Source organism: Osmerus eperlanus, chromosome 26, assembly GCF_963692335.1.
Source record: "Osmerus eperlanus chromosome 26, fOsmEpe2.1, whole genome shotgun sequence".
In the NCBI taxonomy this organism is placed as follows: Eukaryota; Metazoa; Chordata; class Actinopteri; order Osmeriformes; family Osmeridae; genus Osmerus; species Osmerus eperlanus.
Window position 1 is genome coordinate 4,727,212 of NC_085043.1, and position 23,196 is coordinate 4,750,407.

The 23,196-nt window shown below is 40.1% G+C and overlaps 2 protein-coding genes across 7 annotated transcripts in view; one reads left to right on the plus strand and one right to left on the minus strand.

The window, feature by feature from the left end:
* The first annotated feature begins 163 nt into the window (after nt 1-163).
* On the plus strand, nt 164-4,687 carry LOC134012758 (LIM/homeobox protein Lhx8). Its single transcript, XM_062452315.1, has 8 exons — nt 164-276; nt 1,252-1,398; nt 1,562-1,683; nt 1,995-2,215; nt 2,759-2,862; nt 3,142-3,237; nt 3,607-3,796; nt 4,020-4,687. The coding sequence occupies exons 1-8, from the start codon at nt 193-195 to the stop codon at nt 4,097-4,099; spliced, it is 1,044 nt and encodes a 347-aa protein (XP_062308299.1). The 5' UTR covers nt 164-192; the 3' UTR covers nt 4,100-4,687.
* A 43-nt stretch (nt 4,688-4,730) lies between these two features.
* Nucleotides 4,731-23,196, minus strand: part of slc44a5b (solute carrier family 44 member 5b) — a 38,680-nt gene continuing 20,214 nt past the window's right edge. Inside the window, exons 4-24 of one of the 6 annotated variants that reach the window (XM_062452309.1) lie at nt 21,261-21,345; nt 20,917-21,001; nt 20,626-20,754; nt 19,273-19,333; nt 19,042-19,165; nt 18,799-18,843; nt 18,406-18,438; nt 15,774-15,857; nt 15,515-15,627; nt 14,966-15,097; nt 14,423-14,522; nt 14,202-14,294; nt 13,480-13,567; nt 12,908-13,170; nt 12,647-12,741; nt 11,657-11,760; nt 10,729-10,802; nt 10,514-10,584; nt 8,206-8,294; nt 8,040-8,124; nt 4,731-6,176 (exon numbers count right to left, since the gene is read on the minus strand). In XM_062452309.1, coding sequence (XP_062308293.1) covers nt 6,067-6,176; nt 8,040-8,124; nt 8,206-8,294; nt 10,514-10,584; nt 10,729-10,802; nt 11,657-11,760; nt 12,647-12,741; nt 12,908-13,170; nt 13,480-13,567; nt 14,202-14,294; nt 14,423-14,522; nt 14,966-15,097; nt 15,515-15,627; nt 15,774-15,857; nt 18,406-18,438; nt 18,799-18,843; nt 19,042-19,165; nt 19,273-19,333; nt 20,626-20,754; nt 20,917-21,001; nt 21,261-21,345 — 2,063 coding nt within the window. In that variant the 3' untranslated portion in view covers nt 4,731-6,066. Of the gene's footprint in view, nt 6,177-6,309; nt 7,644-8,039; nt 8,125-8,205; nt 8,295-10,513; nt 10,585-10,728; nt 10,803-11,656; nt 11,761-12,646; nt 12,742-12,907; nt 13,171-13,479; nt 13,568-14,201; nt 14,295-14,422; nt 14,523-14,965; nt 15,098-15,514; nt 15,628-15,773; nt 15,858-18,405; nt 18,439-18,798; nt 18,844-19,041; nt 19,166-19,272; nt 19,334-20,625; nt 20,755-20,916; nt 21,002-21,260; nt 21,346-23,196 lie in introns of those variants that run through there. The other 5 variants (XM_062452308.1, XM_062452311.1, XM_062452310.1 and 2 more) reach the window with 5 other exon arrangements.

Consider the following 23,196-nt stretch of genomic DNA (forward strand, 5'->3'; position numbering starts at 1 on the left):
AAGGAGACTGGAAAATATATATGTTCCGCCCCCGAGAAAACAAACCTGCTTTAGGAAGCTGAGAGTTGACGACAAAACATCTCTCAGTAGTCTTTATTTATTTATGGTTTGTGAGTTTAAATTTTATTTACTATTTGTATTCAATCTGTGGCTATCTTTATAGGCTTCACTGAAGATTTATTTGCATTTGAAATGCACTGGAAAAGTGAGCAAAAACTGGATTGCTGCAATGTTGATGAGAATGAAAACGGATCCATATTAATGTCAAATGATGGGGTAAGTGCATTGATTCTGTATGCAATCCTATGCAAAAATGTTAGGTGATGATTGTTTCTTTTTTTACAGTATGAGTTTGATTAGGCTACAGATTTGTGAGAATCGTTGTTTTAAAATGTTTTCACGCGATTGTAGCAGCCTGCCTACCTGTCTGAAAATTATAACCTCCAACCGGAAAGGCCAAACTGTTAGTTTAATGTTTTCACAATTTCAAGAAATTAAAACTCAAGTAGTTAATGAGACCCCTTCACCTTTTGGTTGTACCGGCCGGGCGTTTCTGTCAAACTTAGTCTTTTAATTGCTGTCATTAAATAAATCAATTCCTATTCCCTGCGACCTCTTGCACAGGTTTTGATTGGCATGTGAATTGAAGGGAGGAGGAGGGTGAACCTCTGTGCAGGCAGTCTTAAATCACAGATGTAGATCTCAAGAACATAATGCACATTGGATAACTATTACTTCAAGTGCCGCCTGTTTTTGTAAGTAACGACTGTCTATCGTTTTAAATGCCATTTTGGGGGGTCGTTGGGGTTGTCATGGTGAGACGTAAAGTGGGTGATATTTATGTGATATCAGAAGGGTTTAAAGGCGCCTGGCAGAGTCTGACGGATCAAACCCTCTAGCCCTCAAATTGCTCGCCGACATGTGTGAAGATTGCAAAGGGGACGCAGAAGTTATGGAAAGAGAAGTCAGGAGAGTAAATCGAATGGTAAAACTATTGATAGCTAAAGCTCTATATTTCCTCACAGTCATGCAATCGCTTGATGGATTATGCCTTTGGGATTTATAAATAGCCTGGACCAACACTATCAAAACCTTATGCCCGTTCGTTTGCATAGATGTGCATTTAATCAATTTGGTTTTGAGAGTGCAACTGGAATTGAAAGTGCTGCTAAATTGCACAGTTTTATTTATATGTTACGTGCGTTGGATTCGGTCGCATGCATAATTTTGGTGGTACGCTCCCCCATTCAGGACACATCGGTGGAAGTTTTGGATGAGGATTCGTGCTCCCGTGGCTCATCCTCCTTGTCGCTGCAGGCGATGGCATCTGCACCACTTTTGGGTAGAACTGTTTGTTCGAGCTGCAATGAGGAAATTGTGGATAAATATTTGCTAAAGGTAAAATACAATACCCATCGTAAAGTCAGCATTTGTCGGAGTGCTCATGATCCCATGGTTTATTATTCTCTTGTAGCGTTTGGTAATTTGAACTTGCAGGTAGCGTGTGCACCATGACATGAATGAATGCGTTTAAAAACGTATGTTATGTCTTTTCATTTAGGTTAACGACTTGTGCTGGCATGTGCGTTGTCTCTCCTGTAGCGTGTGCCAGGCATCGCTTGGCAGTCATACAAGTTGCTACATCAAAGAAAAAGAGGTCTTCTGCAAACTTGACTACTTTAGGTAGGTTATACGTAAAGCCCCAAGCAGAATACATTCTAAACCGCATGCCCAATAGGTACAATTATTTAATTTAGCTTTGGAATGTATCAATAGGAAAAGAGTTAAGAAATTATTTTCTTTGGCAAAGGGAAATGAAATTATGCTTTTTTCCTCCTCTTCTCATTGGTAGACTACTTTGTCATAATTTATTTTATACACATGCGTACAAACAATGCAATTCTTAAGCATTTGTCTGAGTTTTGCAACCAAGTAGGCCTACTGGCTTCCAATATTCCTACCTAATTAAAAAAAAAACGTTATCTTCATTGTAGAAGATATGGCACCTGGTGCGCCTGCTGCGGCCGCAACATTCACTCCACAGACTGGGTCCGTCGGGCTAAGGGGAACGTGTATCACCTTGCGTGCTTCGCCTGTTTCTCCTGTAAGAGGCAGCTGTCCACGGGAGAGGAGTTTGCGCTGGTCGAGGAGAAGGTCCTTTGCCGTGTCCATTACGACTGCATGCTGGACAACCTGAAACGCGCTGTTGAAAAAGGTAAGTAGCGAGCGACGATATAGCTACCTACCTACCTACCTACCTACCTACCTACCTACCTACCTACCTACCTACCTACCTACTTATTCAGTTTGATAAATAGGCCTACTAATTTATGCCGTTATGACATGGAAAGACGTATAAAGATTATATAGCCTACAGAATAAAATGCTTGTCAACTCAAATCATAACACAAAGCACACTATAGTCCTAAAACAATTTATTGTCAGGCCGCGTTGGATCTTTTTGTGTTTTGTATCAATAACAAATAAGAGGAAGCAATTATGACAGGCCTATGTTTATTGGATGTTTTCAGCTGTTTTTGTTTGTGTTAGGAAGCAATGACTGCAGTCTACAATTTCTGATTGTACTTTTTACTAATATCTGAAAGCCATACGACACAGTTTGTCTTGTTGGGAACGGAAACTGAACAAAAAACTGTAATTCTGCATTTAGTCTATCCAGCATCCGTAATACTATGTATGTTTAAGTTTGCGACATTGGTCAGGAAAAGCTAAAGAAACAATACAAATGCAATTTCAGGAACTGGTGTAAATGTTGAAGGCGCAATGCCCACTGAGCAGGAAGTGAACCAGCCAAAGCCTTCAAAGAGAGCACGCACTAGCTTCACTGCAGATCAATTGCAGGTGAGCACCACTGTCCCGTCAATGTATGATATTGTGTGCTTGTCTTCTTGCAACATTGTAATAATTGTCAAATAATTACATAGTGGTTATAGTTAAGAGTAATGTATCATTGTAAAAACATAACATAACAAAAAGTTAAATAAATCACAATATTCTCCACAATATAGGCTACCACAATATATAAATATATAAACTAGTAGCTAAATTAGCACAGAACAAATATAATGTCTACTCTTTATTCTTTCCCATCCTCATTTACCCCTATCACAACACCTCCAGATAATGCAAACCCAGTTTGCCCAGGACAACAACCCAGATGCCCAGACTTTGCAGAAGCTGGCTGAGCAGACAGGCCTGAGCAGGAGAGTGATACAGGTTAGTAATGAATGAAAATAGCAATTATGACCAAGTGAAGTCCTGTTATAACTTAATGAAAAAAAGAAAAGATGAATATCAGAAGATGAATATCAGAAGAAACAGGCCAGTTGTACTGGCCTGTTTTTACAAATAAGTGATTCACTTAATAAAGATTTTTTTTCTTAAATTTGTTCACATTATTTATAGAGACAGTTTGAGACAGGAAATCAGAAAAAGATAGGGGAAAACATGCAGGATATGGCCTGGACCAGAATCAAACCCTGGATCCTGTGTTAAGGCCTTAGCCATAGTGGTACCACCAGGGTGCCCCCAAGGTATTCACTTTTAGTCTGTGGTAAATACTGTAATATTCCTGCTATTTTACAGGTGTGGTTCCAGAACTGCCGTGCGCGCCATAAGAAGCATGTGAGCCCCAATCACTCGTCCTCCAGCACGCTGACCTCGCTGCAGGCCGGACGCCTCTCCCAGCCCACCCCAACCCCCGAGGAGCTACAGTACACAGCCTACGGGGGGCCTGAAGGCCCAATGCTTTCTGCACTCCACTCCTTCATAGACGGTAAGCAGGGCACCAGTACATTACAGTTATTACACTACTATTATTACTGAGCTGCGAGAGAACATTTGACATAGTAAGATTTCTGGGCATTATAGATGTGTCCTTAAAGGGAAACCAAGATTGAACATTAAGCTAGTTTTTTTTTTGCACCCCTTTGGAGTGTTCTTGTAAACTGGTTGTACAGTAATCTGTCTGTACTAATGCTAGCCTTCCATCTCCACAGTGCACTCCCCTCAGTCTATGCTGTTCCAACCCCTGCTGCCCCCTCACACCATGACCTCTCTGCCTGTGTCCCACGCTTGAGCTACACACACGCACAAACATCCTCAGGCACTACCAGGGATTCACAATGTCCTGACTCCTTATCCCAAGCACAGACATGCGGTAGAAGTCCTCACTATTATTCTGTTGGTTTCTGTATTGTTAAGGTCATGATTACTAGAGAAATCACTATTTCTTATCCAAACATACACTATAATTCATTATATATAGTTTGACATACACATATATTGTGTATTGCCATGGGTTGAGATATCTGTGTAAAAAGAAAGACATGTAAGCTGAAGGTATTGGGGAGGTTCAATGTGACATTGTGGATGTGTTCCTTTGTGTACTTATTACAAGGTGACACAACTCAACTTCATGACAATCACTAATTCAAGCATTGAGAACATTCTGTATGATCATTGATACATATTGAAACCTCATAGTGCAGTTGAACTGAAATTATCATATGTGTATGCATTTAATTTATGGATGTTTATTTATTTGGTTATTTATTTATTTATTGTATGTACTGTATGTGTGATATCTGTTTAGAAAATAAATGTTGAATGCATTTTTAATGATTCTCCTCCCATAAAAAACATACAGCGATCAAATACTGTACATAAAGACTGCAAGTGTGGTGTCAAAACACTTTTTTTTTTACAAGCATCAGTTTGTTACAAATACTTTCTCATAACAACAGCTGTTTATTACAACATTTGTAAATTAAGTTACATACAAGCACTTGCGATACAAAAAGTCCAGAAGAAAGGTGACATTATCTTAGAATACATTACAATATATTCAAATGACCTGTAACAATTAGTGCAGTTCCATAAATAATTCAAGGTACAACATTTTTTGGTTGACACTTTAAACAATAATCTTTGTCTCTCCAGTACATGACTGAGGTGAAACAAAATAATTAAGTTCACAGAGGGGGGAAACCACTATGTACTTCAATGTTATCTGATTTCTGTATTTCAAGGAAAGGTCAGAGCAACAGTACAGTACATATCAACAGTGGGCTATACAAAAAAACACAACTAGAAAACACTAACATGCATAGTTAATTCACTGAAATTAAGTTATCAATATATATAAAAATAGAAGTAAAAACAACACCATGTGGACTGTTAAGCTGTAATACATTTGTGCATACATTGTTTATAGAACTTGCCGAATAAAATTGACAAAGTGGGAATGGTGCATTCAAAGACAGGATTTTTTTTTTTGCATATAGGAAACTATGACACTGACATTAACACTCAATATCCTTCTATTGAACTACACATGGTGTTAAAAATGAATCTGTCCACTTCAGTATTTGATTCTATCCAGTGAAACATCAAGCAAATTATTTCATTTCAACACAATTAAACATTCAACGTGCTTGTAAAAAAAGTAAAAATAAGGCACTTAAGAATGAAACACTTTAATTTTAATGATATTACATACTCATAGTACAGTGCTAAATTAGAGATGAATAATGGACACTATACATTTCTCAATATGAGAAAATAAAATGATCTTGTGGGCTATAATCATACATGGCAAGTAATAAGCATTTAACAATAAACCTTAATCAACTGTTTATTATGCTTTCTTGACACAATACTATACATCGGGGATTCTTAAGATTGCACCACCTTGTGGACCACCACTAATCTGGGAAAAGCATGAAATCCAGTCTGGCAAAAATCCTTAAAAAAACATGCAGAAATCACTCACCCTTTTTGACAACTTTAGTGCCGTTTATACCAGGCCATACCAACTAATTCATGCATTATTTGGCCCCAACAATATACATTTTTACCAGTGTGGCACGCAGTCTTTAGCTCACACTTTCCAAAAGAGAACTCCCAAAAAGCATAACACCGATGAAACCACATAATTAGTTTATTCTTAAATTCATAAAATCTCCAAAGTATCCCTGGTTTTCTCTTCAGTCTTCTTAGGTCATCGTTTAAACCAGCCAACTCTTACCCCTTCTCTCCTTCACTCTACCTCTTCTCTTTCCTTCTGCTGTTCTTTTTGTTGAGTATGTTTCTTAAGGTACTGCTCATGTAGAAGGGGCGGGCAGCAGTGCCGTTGTTGACCTCCAAATCCACCACTAGGGAAGGGAGAGCCTGTTTAACACACTTACACATCCAAAACCCATCGACTGTACATTTCAAATACTCTGGCAATATGGTCAAAAATAAAAGACTAGGTAAGATGAAGATGCATGGAAAATTGAACTGTTCTATTTCAAACATTTTAATTTTATTTTAAAAAGAGACCACGCTTTTCATTTGATTCATTGATACAAAAAACACTGCTGTACAAAAAAAGATCAACACTGAACAGCCTCCAGACAGTTGTGGGTTACCGTGTCATAAAAACAGCACTACGCTGGAACTATTCAATAGAAAAGTTACCAAAAATCAAATGGCTTTGACATCCTTTTTTATAAACAGTATTCCAAAGGTTCTCAGGTTAGATCCAAAACCATGGAATAAAAGGAGGAATACATCTTCATGTAGAACTAGGCACATTTACAAGCCACTGCATTCAGAACTCCAGATAGTGACCCCAGCACTATTCAAGTTTCATTCCTCGCTAAAGCATGTCTTCAGAAATGTAACACATACATTGTCTCTGTCTCTTTACAGTGTATAAATAAGGAACCTGTAGGCCTTCTAAAAACACCAACAGAGTTTGCCACCTGGGAAAATAGGTAGGAAATGTGTCAAAGTCATTATTTTATAAGTCTTATAACGTTGCATGTGAGTTTCAAGCTGTGTTTATCACAGTTAGTTGTCCAGAGGGTGGGTGAAAAGCACCTATCAAAATAATGGTGGCTATCAGATGAAATCATGCAAGACAGAAAAGCTATCGCAGTTATTTTCCAATACAGTACATGAAACTATGCAACAAAGACAGCTGTGCCACAAGGGGGTGCCCTTGTATCAACTTCAAATCCTGCGAACTTAATATCCATTAATTGCATCCGTAAAATAGAGATCTCTTTTTGCAGTTTGTGTCTGATGTTTGTGTTATTGGACTAATGTCAATTGAACACCCATCACACACACACACACACAATTCCTTATCTTTCTGTAGACACACACATTCATCTACACACGCACACACACACAATATTACTTGTCTCCCCCCCCTCCCCCCCACACACACACAACACTGCGCTGCAGTGCTCTTGGTAAGGCAGAGATCAGCAGAGTCCAGAGAAGGTGAAAAGGAACTGATGCACAGCACAACAAAAGGCCAGTAACAGATAGCGAAGGTGAACAAAGCCTCTTCATAGACTCCAAATCTCACTCCATTCCGAGGAACTAATACATTTCCTTTTCAGAAGACTGAGTCCAGCCTAGAGAGGCCTTCCTCTTGAAAGGTTCACACACAATCCACAGACAGTAAAGTGTGAGTGTGTACAAGTCTATTCATAAGTGAATGGAGGGGTATCAAGAGCCAGTGTATAGCTTGGCTCCCTGGTCTCCCTTGCGCAGGATCTTGTGTAAGCCAGGGGACATATAGAAAGGCTTGGCGGAAGAGCCATCGTTCCTCTCCAGGTCTTCACCTGGACCAGGCCAGCGGGGGAGGAGAAGCATAGCCGCAGAGCAGAGGAGGGTGAGCAGCACATAGAGAGAAGGAAGGAGGATGAAAAAAGAGGAGAGAACAGGAGTCAGCAGAGTCAAAAGGACGAAGCTTAAGCAGGAAAGTCAGTTAGCGTTGGGAGTAAATCTTTTTGGTTCAAGTCGGGTAGAACCACATGCGGATGCATTCCAGCGAGTGATTAGTCTTTGATTATTCTGTACCCAAGGTCAAGTTAGACTGATGACATGCCTATCATGCATAAAGTCAAGGGCTCTAACTATTCACAAGACAAAAATTCTGCCAGTAGGGACCAACGTCATACTGTACAAGTACAGTCAATTTACAGTAATTGTACATTAATTGTAAATAGTGTACTTACAAAAGCACAGGAACAAGGTGTCCACACACATGGCATAGACATTAAAAAAGCCATGTGCAATCATGTAGGATCCAAATATCACCGTCTGCAAAGGAGAAAAGTCAGTGCCAGTCAGCAGTGGGGATCAAAACGAACAATCCATAGTTGTGAAAGTATTACTTCTTACCAGTAAGGGGACCCAATAGTAATTCAAAGATGGCACCTCCTCTTGAATTACTGGTATCTTACGAGTGAAAAAGAAGAATGCTAGGACACCTGAAAATAGGACACAGATCAAGTGTTCATTAGGGACTTTCAAGACCTTCTACATAACGAATGGGACAGATGCTAAGAGTTGTGAGAATCTGAACTCACATGCCATCCCAACATACAGTATCTAATCATTCTCATGCCTATGTGTTCATCAATTGAATGCATTTCTCCCATTAATCAAAATATGATTATTACTGTTTAAGTAATGAACCAATAATATGATTGTATTTTCATATACCTTGTCTATGCATACATTCCTTTACTCTTTACAGTGCATCCGGAAAGTATTCACAGAGCTTCACTTTTTCCACATGTTACAGCTTTATTCCAAAATGAGTTCAATTCATATTTTTCCTCCGAATTCTACACACAATAACCCATAATGCCAAAGTGAAAATAAATTGTTATAGAAATATTTTTTTTATTTATATAAATATTTCTAAATTTTTATAGATTAGCAAAAATTAAGAACGAAAATATAACATGTACATAAATATTCACAGACTTTGCGCAATACTTTGTCGAAGCACCTTTAACAGCAATTACAGCCTCAACTATTTTTGAGAATGATGCTACAAGCTTGTGAAGACATTAGATAGTACAAGTTCAAGACAAAATCAATGTATTCATTATAGATCTATAAGGTGCAGTTGTCTGATACACTCAAGTTGAGCATCTCAGAGGACTGGACAATGAATATAGGAAATCAAGGGAGTTAAATGGTATCACACTATGGGAGGGTGGGTGACAATTAGCATAGCCTTCGCAAGCACAGAAAAAGGAATAGCTTTCAAAAAAAAGCTATCTAGCATGCTAGATAGCTTTTGTTTAGGTTTTAGATAGGGCTCCTAGAAATGTACTCAACGTTCCATGTCCTCATGAGCTCGGTGGCTGGTTTCCTCCAGACAAGACGCTTGGCATTCAGGCCAAAGAGTTCAATCTTTGTTTCATCAGACCAGAGAATTTTGTTTCTCGTGGTCTGAGAGTCCTTCAGGTGCCTTTTGGCAAACTCCAGACGTGCTGTCATGTGCCTTTTACTGAGGATTGGCTTCCGTCTGGCCACTCCACCATATAGGCCTGCTGAGATGGTTGTCCTTCTGGAAGGTTGTCCTCTCTTCACAGAGCAACGCTGGAGCTCTGTCAGAGTGACCATCAAGTTCTTGGTCACCTCCCTGACTAAGGCCCTTCTCCCCCGATCGCTCAGTTTGGCCGGGCGGCCAACTCTAGGAAGAGTCCTGGTGGTTCCAGGTTTCTTAAATTTACGGATGATGGAGGCCACTGGGCTCATTGGGACCTTCAATGCTGCAGACATTTTTCTGTACCCTTCCCCAGATCTGTGTCTCGATACAATCCTGTCTCAGAGGTCTAAAGACAATTCCTTGGACGTCAGGGTTTGGTTTGTGCTCTGACATGCACTGTCAACTCTGGGACCTTATATAGACAGGTGTGTGCCTTTCCAAATCATGTCCAATCAACTGAATTTACCATTGGTGAACTCCAATCTAGTTGTAGAAACATCTCAAGGATGATCAGTGTAAACAGGATGCACCTGAGCTCAATTTTGAGTGTCATGGCAAAGGCTGTGAATACTTATGTATGTGATTTTTTTTTTTAAGATTTACAAAAATACAAAAATGTGTAGAATTTTGAGGGGAAAAAATAATTTCATAAATTTTGTAACATAACACCATGTGGAAAAAGTGAAGGCCTGTGAATAATTTCTGGATGCACTGTATTTTACTATTTATTTATTAAACATTTCCTAAATGAAGGGTTGTGATGTCACTCCATTCTTTGGGGCAGATATCTCCTACCCATGAGTAATGTCTTTCTACTTCTTATAAATGATGTTCAAGTCAAGATTTATATTTTTTTATTTTACAAATGATCTCCAAGTCATCTGCTGAGTTTGCTTAATGTCTACACTCAGTCCACACAACATGCTACATGCATTGTGATTATTAATGTCTTGTTGTTGTCATAAGTAGGCTACAGCCTTAGATATTGTAGGTGACTGTGACTGCTTTGGTTTCTAAAATGGTATTGAGTACCGTGAAATTTCACTGGTATTGGTACCGGTTACTGACATTTTGGTACTTTGACAACACTACCCATAAATACCATGTACAGTATAAAACATATGTTAAACTGAAAGACACTGAGAGAAAGTTGATTGAGTCTTCTTAATCAGCGCACCTACAGACTGAGGAAAGGGAACTCACCCACACTTCCTGAAATAAGCAGTTTTCCCAAGAAGAGTAAAAAGTCTGTGACCTTGTCCAGGACAGCCACCCTGCAGACGAGAGAAAAGCCAGAATGGAGGAGAATCCCAGAGACCCAGAGAAGAACAGACAACCTTTGTGACGAAAAGTGACCGAGCAACAGAAAGAGACACACCCAGGTACACTTGACAGATGAAAGGCACAGACAGTCTTACCTCACAACGTTCCTCATCAGCAGAAAGAAAGCATCCTTGGCTGAAGTGCAAAAGTTCTTCCCATATATTGCTATCTAAAAAATGACAAGTGTGAGTAATGTTAAAGGTACAATAGGTACGATTTTTTTCATCCCCTATAAACATGTAAGCTAATGAGGCTCTCTAAGAGTAGTTTATTAACACAGACAGTTCAGTGCCAGTGGAATTACTATTTCTAATTTGAAGTTGACCATTCCTTTCCCACCAATTATGTTCCAGCAATCCTGTTCCAGCCTATCACCTTCTGCGAGGCGTGTATTCCTCCTTGGCTTATTACTAAAAACCACTGTAAACCAAGTTCAAGCTCGAGGAAAGTGCCCAAGTGGACCCATTATCGTTTGGCTAGCTCTCGATGCTTGTCAGGAATTTTACGAAAATGTAGATATAATACAAATAAAAAATGTGATGTCACTGCATTGTACTTTGATATGTAGATACACTATAACAAAACATTACAGCTTAAAAATCGAACTGAAAATAATTTTTTTTCATTGTGGTAGTTAGCCAACAACTTCTCCAACAACTTTTAAGAGAGAAATGTCAAGTTTGACGCTGCGCAAGACATATACTACACGTATGGGTTTGAGAGCATGTATATATACTTAAATATCAAAGTAAGAGGTGTATACATGTCGGTGAGTTACGGTACTTTCATTCGTTGCTGCAGCAAATCTTCAACAATTTAACGGAAGAAACGGTCTTGGCCGATACTGGGGTCTGGAACGTTGGAGAGCTTGAATAGCCGATAATGGGTCCCCCCTCCCTTTACCTCTTGCAGCTTTAATTTAGAGATCCAAATCCAACATGCTTGAATCCTAGAGACGTGACTATACTGGAAGCAAATCTGTACTATTTAGTTTCTGAAACAAGCAATTAAGCCTTTATTCACCATGATGTAGGCGTTCCTGTTCATGAACTTTATGAAATGCTCCAGGCACCAGAAGCAGCATTTGAGGCAGCAGAGGAGGAACCGTGCGAATGCATTGTGAGCACCTGGGAAGACATCATCATATCACCATTGTTGTCAAGAAGATTAGTATTCATCCTCACATTACAAAGCTACAGTACATTCAGGGTTTCAACATCTTTTCCAATTCTAAAAGTTAGCATTAAATTTAATGTTAACAACATGTTGTCCTTCAAACAGGCACACCTTAGAGTAAGCCCAAGTGTAAAATAGGTCTTGTTTCACAAAATGTCATTCATTGTCTTGCAAATCAACCTATATTTGACATTTTCAGACTTAAAAAAAAAGATTGTTCATGACTGTGGGACCCTGTATATATTACACATGTTATTAAACACTGAATTCAGTTTGAATATTGTGGCAACCGGAGAGCGAATCGTCTAACGCATCAGAACCGCAGTCAGCGACACTTGGCCACGTCATTAACAACATCATCGCCCCGTTCCCGCTTTCCAATCAGCTGATAGGTGGCACAACCACGTCCCGTCAGATAATAAGAGTAGAAAGCAGGAATAAAAGGAACCAGCCCCCAAAGAATAGGAGTCCACCCGAGAGGCAGTGGAACATATCTGTGAGCTTGATAACCATGCTTGGCTTTGTGTTCCAGGCTGACGCAACACATACCGGAGATCGAGAGAACCTCCGTGTACGTTCCCTCCCAGAGGAAGAAGATGTATTCTGGTTCCTTTTTTGGTTTAACTTTTTGTAAAATTGTTTGATGTATGAAGCCTTCCTAAATTATATGATGCTCCCCGCGGGGAGTGGTGGTTGCCACAATATAGAACAACCGACTTTAATACTAAATCCCCAAAATTATTGGTTGAAAAAATCATCATGCAGGATTTGTTTTGACCAATCAGAAAGCTTTTTTTTCTTCCTTTTTCCTTTTAATGCATTCGTAGAGTAGCATACCTTTAAGTTTGTGATCCAGGTACTCCAAAACTATGCGGAACATTTGGACCACAGCCAGGATCAGAGAACCAAAAGCCAGGGAACCTGTGTGATAGCTGTAACAAACACACAACATGCACGCGCAAATGTAAATGTACGTACAGCCCCTGCAAACTACACCAGTACTGAGATAGTCCTGCACACATCATAAAACCCCAACCCAACTCATTATGTTTGTTTAAACCCCATAACTGTACTGTGCCAGGGTACCTGTTCACTCACCGTATGGCCCTGCTGAAGGAGGAGAAAAGGGGACAGGTGGGGATGTCATTGGGCTTCTTCAGGGCCCAATAATAGGATGCAAAAGCCCCGGCCAGAGTGCACTGGCCCAGGGCGATGGTGAAGTTGACCAGCCACAGAAACACCAGCAGGTTGCACAACTGCAGCACGAAGATGTAGCGATGGTAGAGGCTTTCCCCTCCGTAGAAGGCAAATGTGCACTGGGAGCCTGGGCATACCTTGGTGACATTGGTCTGACCAAATGTCTGTCGGCGGACCAGAGAAGTGTGGTTGTTATCGGGTTTCATTTACAGGGTTCAATACAATGAGGGTACCATTATCTTTCGAAGCAACATGATTCATTTGAACTGTTCTGTTTGAGCAAATTTAGCAGTCAGTTGAAGTTGAAGTTGAAGCAGTTGAAGTTATTCCTAATACTTATCTGTCCCGTGTTTAGTATAGCCTATTAAAATGCAACTACAGGGCTAATTGTAAACATCTTAAATCCACCCAACACTGTAGACAAACATGAGATTTGGTTTAGGCCACAATGTAACATAGAACGTAGAGCTGACCTCTGGATCACAAGTGAGGTTGGAGTACATGCAGTTGGACTGCGTGGACATGACTTTGTAGACTGCGTCACCAGAAGATGCCAAAAAGCTAGGGGTAAAGCTGTTAAGGGCTGTAGCACTGGACAATATAACAACAATGCATATTATACAGTATTGTAATAGTAACTTGTCTTACTGAAACATATTTGCAAGAAACAGGATAAGAGCTTCTGCTAAATGACTAAATGAAACAGACAGCAAAGCCATGACATACAGTATTGCTACACTATTGGGGATGAAATTACGCAATAACATATTTGAAGTGAGATAAATTCTGCTTCAACTAGTATTCATTTCAACACCTTTGTGTAAACAAGTTCCAAGTGTTTGAGTGTTGCATAGTGTCAACCCAAGTTGGGGCTTTTCATAAAGCCGTCACTTAATTGGAATTGAATTACTCAGTAGCCCTGACCATAGATAACATCTAGTGCGTTCAAGTCGGAATGTCCAATCATCGTTAGTGAACCTTATGTGAACCTGCTTTGCATATATATATCAAAAGATACGACTGAAGAAAATGTAGCCTGGACACAAAACATTTTACACAAACCATGCAACGTCTCCACACCGCGGTGTGAAATAAACAAATAGCGTTGACCTAAAGTATTCCAAACCGAGTAAAGACAGAGTTTTTTTCCCATAGTAGCAACATTTGTGATGGTACTGTATGTTTGACAGGATACACTGCTGTGACAGCCCAGTAGGCTATGCAGATGGCCAGCAGCACAAAGGTGATGATCGGGTAGAACAGGGTGGACATAATATAGCCAATTGCCCTTGGCAAAAAAACACACAGAAAGAAACAGTTAAAAAAGAGCGATAAAACAAGGTAGTTGGAGGATTGGCCTATGTAAAAAGAACAAAACATATGAAAATTTTGTTCATATGGAAGGATGGCACTCACTTGCTTCCCTCCTTCAGAAGTGCGATGGCAATACGTACTCTCCTCCTTAGAAATATAAGTATTATCACAATGACCACCTCAATGACTGACAAGGAGATCACTGTAAATGAACACAAGAGAAAACGAAAGTTTGACAATAGAAAAAGCACAAATCAGGCTACACCTCTGCATAAAGGAAAGGAAAGTAAATAAAAATGTGTTCAATAATTTTATTGACAACTTGATTCACAGCACTAGATATCTTCTGAATTACTATTGAAGGTCACCTAAAGCAGTGGTCTTCAACCCTGCTTCCCAGGGCCCACTGTCCTGTATGTTATAGATGTTTCTCTGCTCAAACACACCTGATTCAAATGGGTTGTTATTTGGCTTCTAGAGAGCTTGATATCAACCCCTTCATTTAAATCAGGTGTGTTGGAGCAGGGAAATGTCTCAAACATATAGGACAGTGGGCCCTGAGCACCAGGGTTGGAGACCACCAATTTAAAGCATATAGAGTGCGCTCAGTAACTATGGAGGAATAAGGAAAAGGGTTCCACTCACTGAAGACCAGCCAGGTCTGACTAAGCTGTAGGTAAACCCTGAAGTCAGTTTGGAAACCAATATCTGAGACTGTGACATCGGCGTCTGGCTTCCCTCGCAATGTGCTGAACTCCCAATAGCAGTGCCAGATACCTAAATGAAAGTATGTACAGGGTGGGGTCGGTAAAGAGGGGGGTTACAGATGGCGAGAGAGAAACAAAACAAAAAAAAACAGACAAAGGGGTGAAAAATGTGAAAGAAAATATATGTTTTGAAGAAACACTGATGGAAGAACATCAGGGCTTTATTAGCTCAAGTTCGCCATGACAACAGAGGTGCTGAGCTGTGGGTGGATGTGAGAGACAGCGAGATGTGAGAAGGTTTAGGAAATATCTCCCACACGCTTCTAAATACAGGGATGTTCGGCATGTGTAGGTGTGCATTTAACACGTGGACTGTATGACATTTTTTTCAGAGACCACCTCTGGAATAATTGGCTCCGTTGTTGAGGTATTTCTATGAGTAGCCACTATGTGTCAGTGTGGAGTGCTCTGCACACAATATACTAACCGTAGCCCACAGCAGCGATAACCCCAAAGATGATAAGCCACAGCAGCACACCAGCAGTGAATCGCAGCAACAGGATAAAGGCCAGGCTGACCACCATTGTTATAACTAGACCACTGTAAGAACGCACACACAAACACACACACATTCACATGTATTTCATTAGAAGACACATTTATCCAAAGCAGTGTATCACCAACAACTGGACAAAACACATTCTATGAGATCATGAAATGTTACAAATCTGTTAAGTGTTTCTTACATTAGAATCCAATACCAAGAACTGGCATAGTCCTCAAAGATCTTCATGCCAACCTCTTTGGCATCAAGCAGACTGGTAATGCCACTGGAAGAGGAAGGGGAAAGGAAAGAGAGAGGAATAAAGATAGAGAAGGATGAAAGAAAACAAAGAGAATTAGAGCACATTTTTGTTTTGCTTGTCATGGCATTGTTTTTGGTTGACACAGCACACTGGGCATTTTTATAAGGGTTTTGCACAACTCACAGGCTGTGGCAGAACTCCGTTATAAATGTGTTGATGTTAAACATTAGTACAGTAGCACTAGGAAGCAGCAATGTTTTTAAGGCAATGAGTCACTAGTGTAGGGTAGCAGCATAGACACCATCATGAAGGTTTACAAGGGAATGTATACAGTAGATGGGCTTGAGTATTTACAATGGGTCTCAAGTTTTGTCCACAGCACATTAACATGTTCAATACAAAAGCAGAATGAAGAAATAACAGGGGGGAAATAGGAAAAAAAGTCTTAGAACTATACAGGATTTCTCCTTCATCATAGTTCGGAAACAGACGAAAGCCTTGGGCAATTCTAACACGAGACAGTTAGCCTCTACAGAGCTAGCCAAGTTTTATCAGCTAGTCTTTGCAGCAGTCTAGAAGCAACCTTCCCCTGGCACGGTGCATGGTGTGCAGTACTCTTCTTGAGTAAATATTCAGTTCCAATCAATAACTAGAAACAATGTTCTACCGAAGATGCATAAATGAATGATCATATTTAGGTCTGATATTAGGGGACAGAAGAGTCACAAATTATAATATATAAGTGTATATATTATATACACGTATAATATATCTGTCTGTGTATTATTGTCAAGAACCTATTTGCAAGTAGGAATTGTTTGTGCATAACGTACTGTACATTTATGCCAGTTCGTTTGCCGTTAAAATACACTGCTGAGACAACAATGCAAAAATCATTCAAAATTTGAATGGACGTAAAAGTGGTATAGAATGATAGAAAATAGCAATCCCAATGGAGTCTAACACATTAGTATTGAGGTTCGTGGCGTGGAAGAGAAAACCTGAGGTTGGTCAACATCTATATGTTTTGTTTATCCTCCAGAACACTACATTCATCAACATGTTGTCGGCTATCACATTCCACAAACACAAGGCGTATATGGAATTGGGCCAAGTTCATCCAATCTGTAGAAGAACTGTTGTTTTTAGCTGGGCGACAGTGTAACATAAATAAAATCCTTTGTCCTAAAAACCAAATTCAAAAATGTTGTTTATTTTATAATTGACATATAAATTATTACAAAGGTTCAGAGTTGTCTCCGGTTTAGAATGGCATGCTAGCCATAACAACAAGGATATCATTGCCTGAGTCTAAACAACAAGAGCACCAAAGGACAAGTGACAACATCAGGACACAGGTACTGTACAACAACTAAGTGCCACAATACACAGAGGCACCACGGTGTCCTATGACTCAGGAATCTCTCTCTAGGTAGGTCAGACAGAGGACAGGGCCAGCATTGAAAGAGCAGGCTGTAGAAATCTGTTCAGGAGTGAGCATCGTTATGAAATGGACCTTGTTTCCACACCATCTCAAGGTCAGCCTCGACATTCAGAGGTATTGGTAATCTCTTCTTTTAGAATGATTATTTATATTACATGGCCTTTAGAGTTATAGGTTGCAAACAAAACATTGCAAAGGAGCCTAGCTAAGGCTAGCTAAGGCTCTGGGGCACCAGGAAAGTCACTGATGCCTTCGGTTGCTGTGAAACCTATTGTTGATCCTGGCTGGTCTTACCACCTATTATTGTTTAGAAAGTCTTAAATTGATTAATCGATTTCATTGATCTGCATGAATAATCAATACATTTCAAATCCATCTAAAATGATTAGATACTTAATGTCATGTCCAATTGGGGTATGTTAATATAGTCTTATAATTTATTTATGTCAGCAACTGTGTTGACATAACTTGCCCTCGCCGTTTACATAGACGGTACTGTATGTTGCTCCAAACAAATGTGCTTGACTTATTGGTCTTTACTGGAACTGTGGTTTGGTAAATAAATTGCGTTGTGTAAAAAATCGGTGATGAAGAGGCCATTTAGGAGAAAGAGCATTACACAACTCCTCCTCCAGACACCTCCTTCCAACACACCCATAACTTGTGAGTCTTGTCCTTTGTAAACTTTGAAGAATCAACGCAAATAGACCTTTTGTGGCCTGAAAACTATCAAATTCCCAGAGCATTACCCATTTAACAGCTGTTTTTGACAAGAGTCAAATTAATGAAGAATGGGAATCAGTGAATGTGATTTTGGTGTGCAATATCTATCTAAATGTCATATTTGCTTCAATGCCATGAGTAAGCAACAGTCAAATGTCACTATCAATAAGATAAAACATTATTTTACAGACTGATTGTTGTAGTGCGACATACTATGAGTACATGAGAAAAGTAAATTAGTATCATATTTGAGATTTTCTGTCCTATTTCCTGTCCATGTCTGAATGATGTCAGACATGGACAGGAACAGATTTCCCATGATGCAAAGGTAGGAAGGTTAGTTTGTGTCACAGTGTCTAGTCTACACAAAGGCAAGATTAAATGTTGAAACAATCATTTTGAGACCTTTCCACTCCTTGCTGCACGGCGGTAACTTGGCTAGAAAATGAAATGCATTTGAGGAGGGTTATTCAGTATTCCTGATGTCAAAAAGCCATACAGAATTAGATCATTGCAAACTTATCATTGTAAGGGCAGGTAATGACAGCTCATTGATCTAATACAAGCATCGCCTGGGAAGTCTGTCTACTCATATCCTCTCATGACTTCCACAAGAACATCTTTATTAGTAGTTGCATAAAAAAGCAAGATGTGGGCAATACAATAAAAGAAAATCTTATGGAAGTACCCCAGCTAGACTTTGAGCTGCATTTCCATGCAAACATGCATAGATGGCTATCGATGTGCTTGAATGATCCACACAAAACTGGGCATGAGTGACATGCCCAGTTGTCCTACCCTGAAATAGCTGTCCAGCTCTCTCTGGTTGCAAAGGAGGATTCCCTATGACAACATGACAGTTTCAATACAAGGCCTCCACAAAGCCTCGAGTGCTGTACGTACAGTTTACAGGTTCACCATTTCCTCTTGTACAACAACAACCCTATTGTATCAAATTTCTCCCACGTGGAGTTCACAGCAGAGTACAGTACAACTACTGTGTTTAGAGTTACAAGTACAGTACAGTCGCACACAACTTACTTGGCAGCGTCTCTGAGATCGACAACACTCCTCGTTTTACCTAGTCCATCTTTGAAGTTAGTCTTGTTGGCAACAGTTAGTGTTCCGTTCCTGGTGATGAAGTCAGGGAAACACCGCTGAAGGACTGGAACACAAATGCAGGATTTTCATTAGGTGTTGGGTGCGGTCAGTGACTGAGACAAAATGACTAATCGGGAAAAAATGATCAAATGCATCTGGGGATTCACTCACATGGCCTGCTCGGCACTATCATGGATGGGCAGTCTTCATCTCGTAAGACTTGTGCTACTGGCTAACAAGTAGAAGAAATAAACGATTTGAGTGACATTACAGATTCACTCGATGAAATGTTCGGATTTGGTGACTTCACTTTGTGAGTGTCCGCTTATCTAACAACACAATAAGGACTGTGGGTGTGTGTGTCTGAGAAACACTGTGTCATCATAGTACTGTAGTCGGAAGCCATGTCTGCTATCTACGTCACGCATGGCTCCGTATTCTGTCGCAGACTCTGTAGACAGAGTGAGGGGGGTGAATCGATGATTTAGCACAAAAAGGCACGATGGTGTGATGGTCTGCTCCCACACAAACATGTCCGTGTCCACGGGCCATCTGACTTGTCATGCCAGAACGGCTGACGAATGCACACCAGCGTCACAGCAGGTGCCTCTCTGCCAGTTATTTACAAAGATAAGTACAGTCAATGACATCAGTTGGTGCCATCTGTGGATGAAATAATGCCTTTTTTTAAGAGTTCTACTCTCTATATCCTATATATTTCACCAGACCTCTCCTGTATTGATATAGACAGTCTATTCAGTATAATTGTTTATAATAATAATAATGATAATGTATTAGTGTAGCAGATGCTTTTATCCAAAACGATGTACGTAGGGGGATTTGAATTTGGAATCTCGTACAGTATGGTTTCTGTCAACCTAAGGTTGATGTTTGCATTAACCATGAGTAAGAACATGTACAGTATGTTAGGTCTGACTATCCATCTTATTGGCCCTGAGAACCTACTTTCATACCTTCTACGAGATATGAAGGTTATAAAAAGTTCACTAAGGACGACATTAGGGCCTCACATAAAAGTGGGCACAGATGATGCAATATTTATTTGCTAAATAAATATATATATAAATTTCATATGTTCCATCTCGACAATGATGTTTGCATTTCGTTTTTGCAGTATTTATCATCATTGTATGTATATTGCAGTGTATGCCACTGGCTGACAACATTTCACAATAATCCTGTCAAATCCATACAGTAAAGGAAACTCACTGATGAATAAATCTAAGTAAAAGACTATCACAATGTCCAAATATAGCTCCATGTCTCCAATGGGAGACATGAAACTTGGTGTAAATAAAGAGGGGCCTGTCCTTAATGAGTGTGCCAAATTTCACAACTTTTTACCATACGGTTCTAGGGGCTTCCATAGACTCCAATGGCGGAAGAAGATGCATAAGAAAAATAAGAAAAGGTAGAAACACTTAAGTGGCTCCGCAGCTTCGCTCCTTGGCCACCAATTAAATGTTTTAGTTGAATGCCCATGTGCAGAGGAAGTTTCAGTACCTTGCTTGGATTGTCGAAGCCGGGCTTGCAGAACTGTCTATAGTAATCCCAGTAGCTCTTGTTGTACCTGTAGTTGTATTGCATGTCCAGGTAGGTAGCAAATCTGTCAGGGCACTTGGAGACACACAGCTGCGATGGGAGAGAAAGAGAGACAGATAAAAACTAAGAAACAAAGTGAAAGGGAAATACGTCTTACTGAGAGAGCATCAGGCTTAATTAGGAGCAGAGGGAAATCAATGGGTACGTAAAATAGTCATTTTACATCTGCTTTAAAACGTCTTCATCTCTTACCTGGGTGGTAGGGCACTGAAGGTTAATGAGGACTGCAGGATTGGCACATTGCAATATGTTGAAGTAGAATAATATGGCTTTATTTCTGAGAGGACAGGGGAAGGACAACAAAAGCAAGTTGCAGTTTAACACAAAATAAAATATGTAAGAAGAAATTGCACCCTTGTCTATAACATAAAATGTATGTATGAAATTGAAGTTACAGAAAGTCTCCTTGGAAAGAAGAAGAATAAAAAAAACAACAACGCGCTACATTACAGAACTTTGAATGATGATTAAAATAAAAGAAGGGTGGCAACTATGAGGCAGTATTTCTGGCCTTTCTTAGCCATAGTTACACTCACACATTAGGGGTCCCCTGCTGGCCACAGAACTGTCCATGGCTATCGGTTGGGTAGACCACCTTCCTGGGGTCTCCATGGATCCAAGCTGCGAACACACAAACACCTCATTAGCCTAATTGACAAGTGCTTCAGTACAGTCAATGTGTCAGCCGGGATCACATCCTAGTCCCCTTGGGCCATGACAAATGACAGCAGTAGCCTAATGTGGATGTCGGTCTGTGTGTTACCTAATGACATGAGCACAGCTGGTCCCCAAGACTAAAGCAGGTCAAATCGGATCAGAGACTGACTACTGTTCTGCACAGTCACAGAAGCTTCATATGGATGCACAACTGCTGAAAATGGGATGTTCATCCATTAAGTGACAACTTCAAACATACAGTATAGAGACAACTTGATTTCCGTATACCCTTTCTTATTCATATACTGTATATGAATGTCTTACAAAGTTTGAGCCAAATCAATTTGAAGCCGCACGTATTCACTTGTATACATTTGCACTGTTCACACAGGGTTTTCAGTGTTGCCACAACTTTCAAATCAAATTCACCGTGCGGTCCTTGTGCTCATTTTTTTTTCTAACCTGCACACCGGCAGCACAAAGGAGTTCATATACGTAGATTAACTACTCTGTGGGCCAAATGTGGGACATTCCTTTCAATATCCGCTCCAACCTTGTCTCACACCATCTAAACGGTGAGGAGAAAAAAAATCTCACGTGTGGGAAAAGGACAGGGAAGACGACAGAATGAAAAGCCCTTCACTTAATTGCAGAAACGACATTGTCTATTTGAAGTCACCTCCATTTCATGTCGCCAGCTCTTTTAGAGTAATTGGGCAACAGACACAGTCCTTCCTCTGCCCAGACTGAGACGTGACTCCACTGCCAAGGGGCCAGAGAGGAACAGCACTTTGGAGAGGAGGAATTGGAATTTCATTTGGCTCACTCAGAGTATGTGTGTGTGAGAAGGGGGAATTATAAGATGAGTGCATGGAGAGAGGGAGGGAGTGTGTGTAAATGTGTGAAGGCACAAAGTAGAAGCGCGAGAGAGGTGTGACAGGAGAAATTACTAGTTGAAAAGTACAGCTTTTAAAATGACTAAAGGGCTTTAGGGATTCCCAATATGGATACAAAGCTGATTCAAAACTCCAGTTTGAGATATTACCTTTAAACAAGCAAACAGTGGGATGAGTTACAGTAGATCTACAAACAAGAGAGTGACTCATACAAAACCATTAGGCTCTTGATGTTGCTACAGTATGTAACTCTCTGCCATTAAGCAATGGGTCTGTCTCTGGGGAATCCATTCTTCCACCTCCCACACACTTCTCACAATCAGTTGCTCTGTTGCACAACAGAATATAATAAATCTAATAAATTACAGCAGAATCATACATGCACAGAGTATCTTGTTGTCCTATTTATCCCCATGGTTTGTCATTATTGTCTGTTGCCAACTGCCTAGTCTGTCCTACTGTTGTACCTATGTTGCCTGCTTTGCCAGTGTCAGTCTATGTCTTGATTGTGGTTGTTGTAAATAATGTCTGTTTCTTGCTTTATGCTTTTAACATTTGTATCCCCCCTGACTCCCTATGTTACTAATGCCATGCTTTGTTTAATCTGCTTGTATTTTGTTGTTGCTTTTTAGCTTTTTTTTCCTGTATGTCTTTACTGCTGCGGTTGTGTGCCGTTGTGCTTTTTAACCAGATTTTTCTGCTTTTTGCCAGGCCGTCACTTTAAAAAAAGAATTTGTTCTTAATGATTCTGCCTGGTTAAATAAAGGTAAACAAAATAAAAAATACAGAACTGCACACACAGGCACACATACACACAGCACTACCAACTGTGCAACTACGATACAGCGGCACACACACAGTACAGGGGGGCCAGTTGTGATGAGTCGTTATGAAACCCGCCTGATTAAATCAGAGGCAA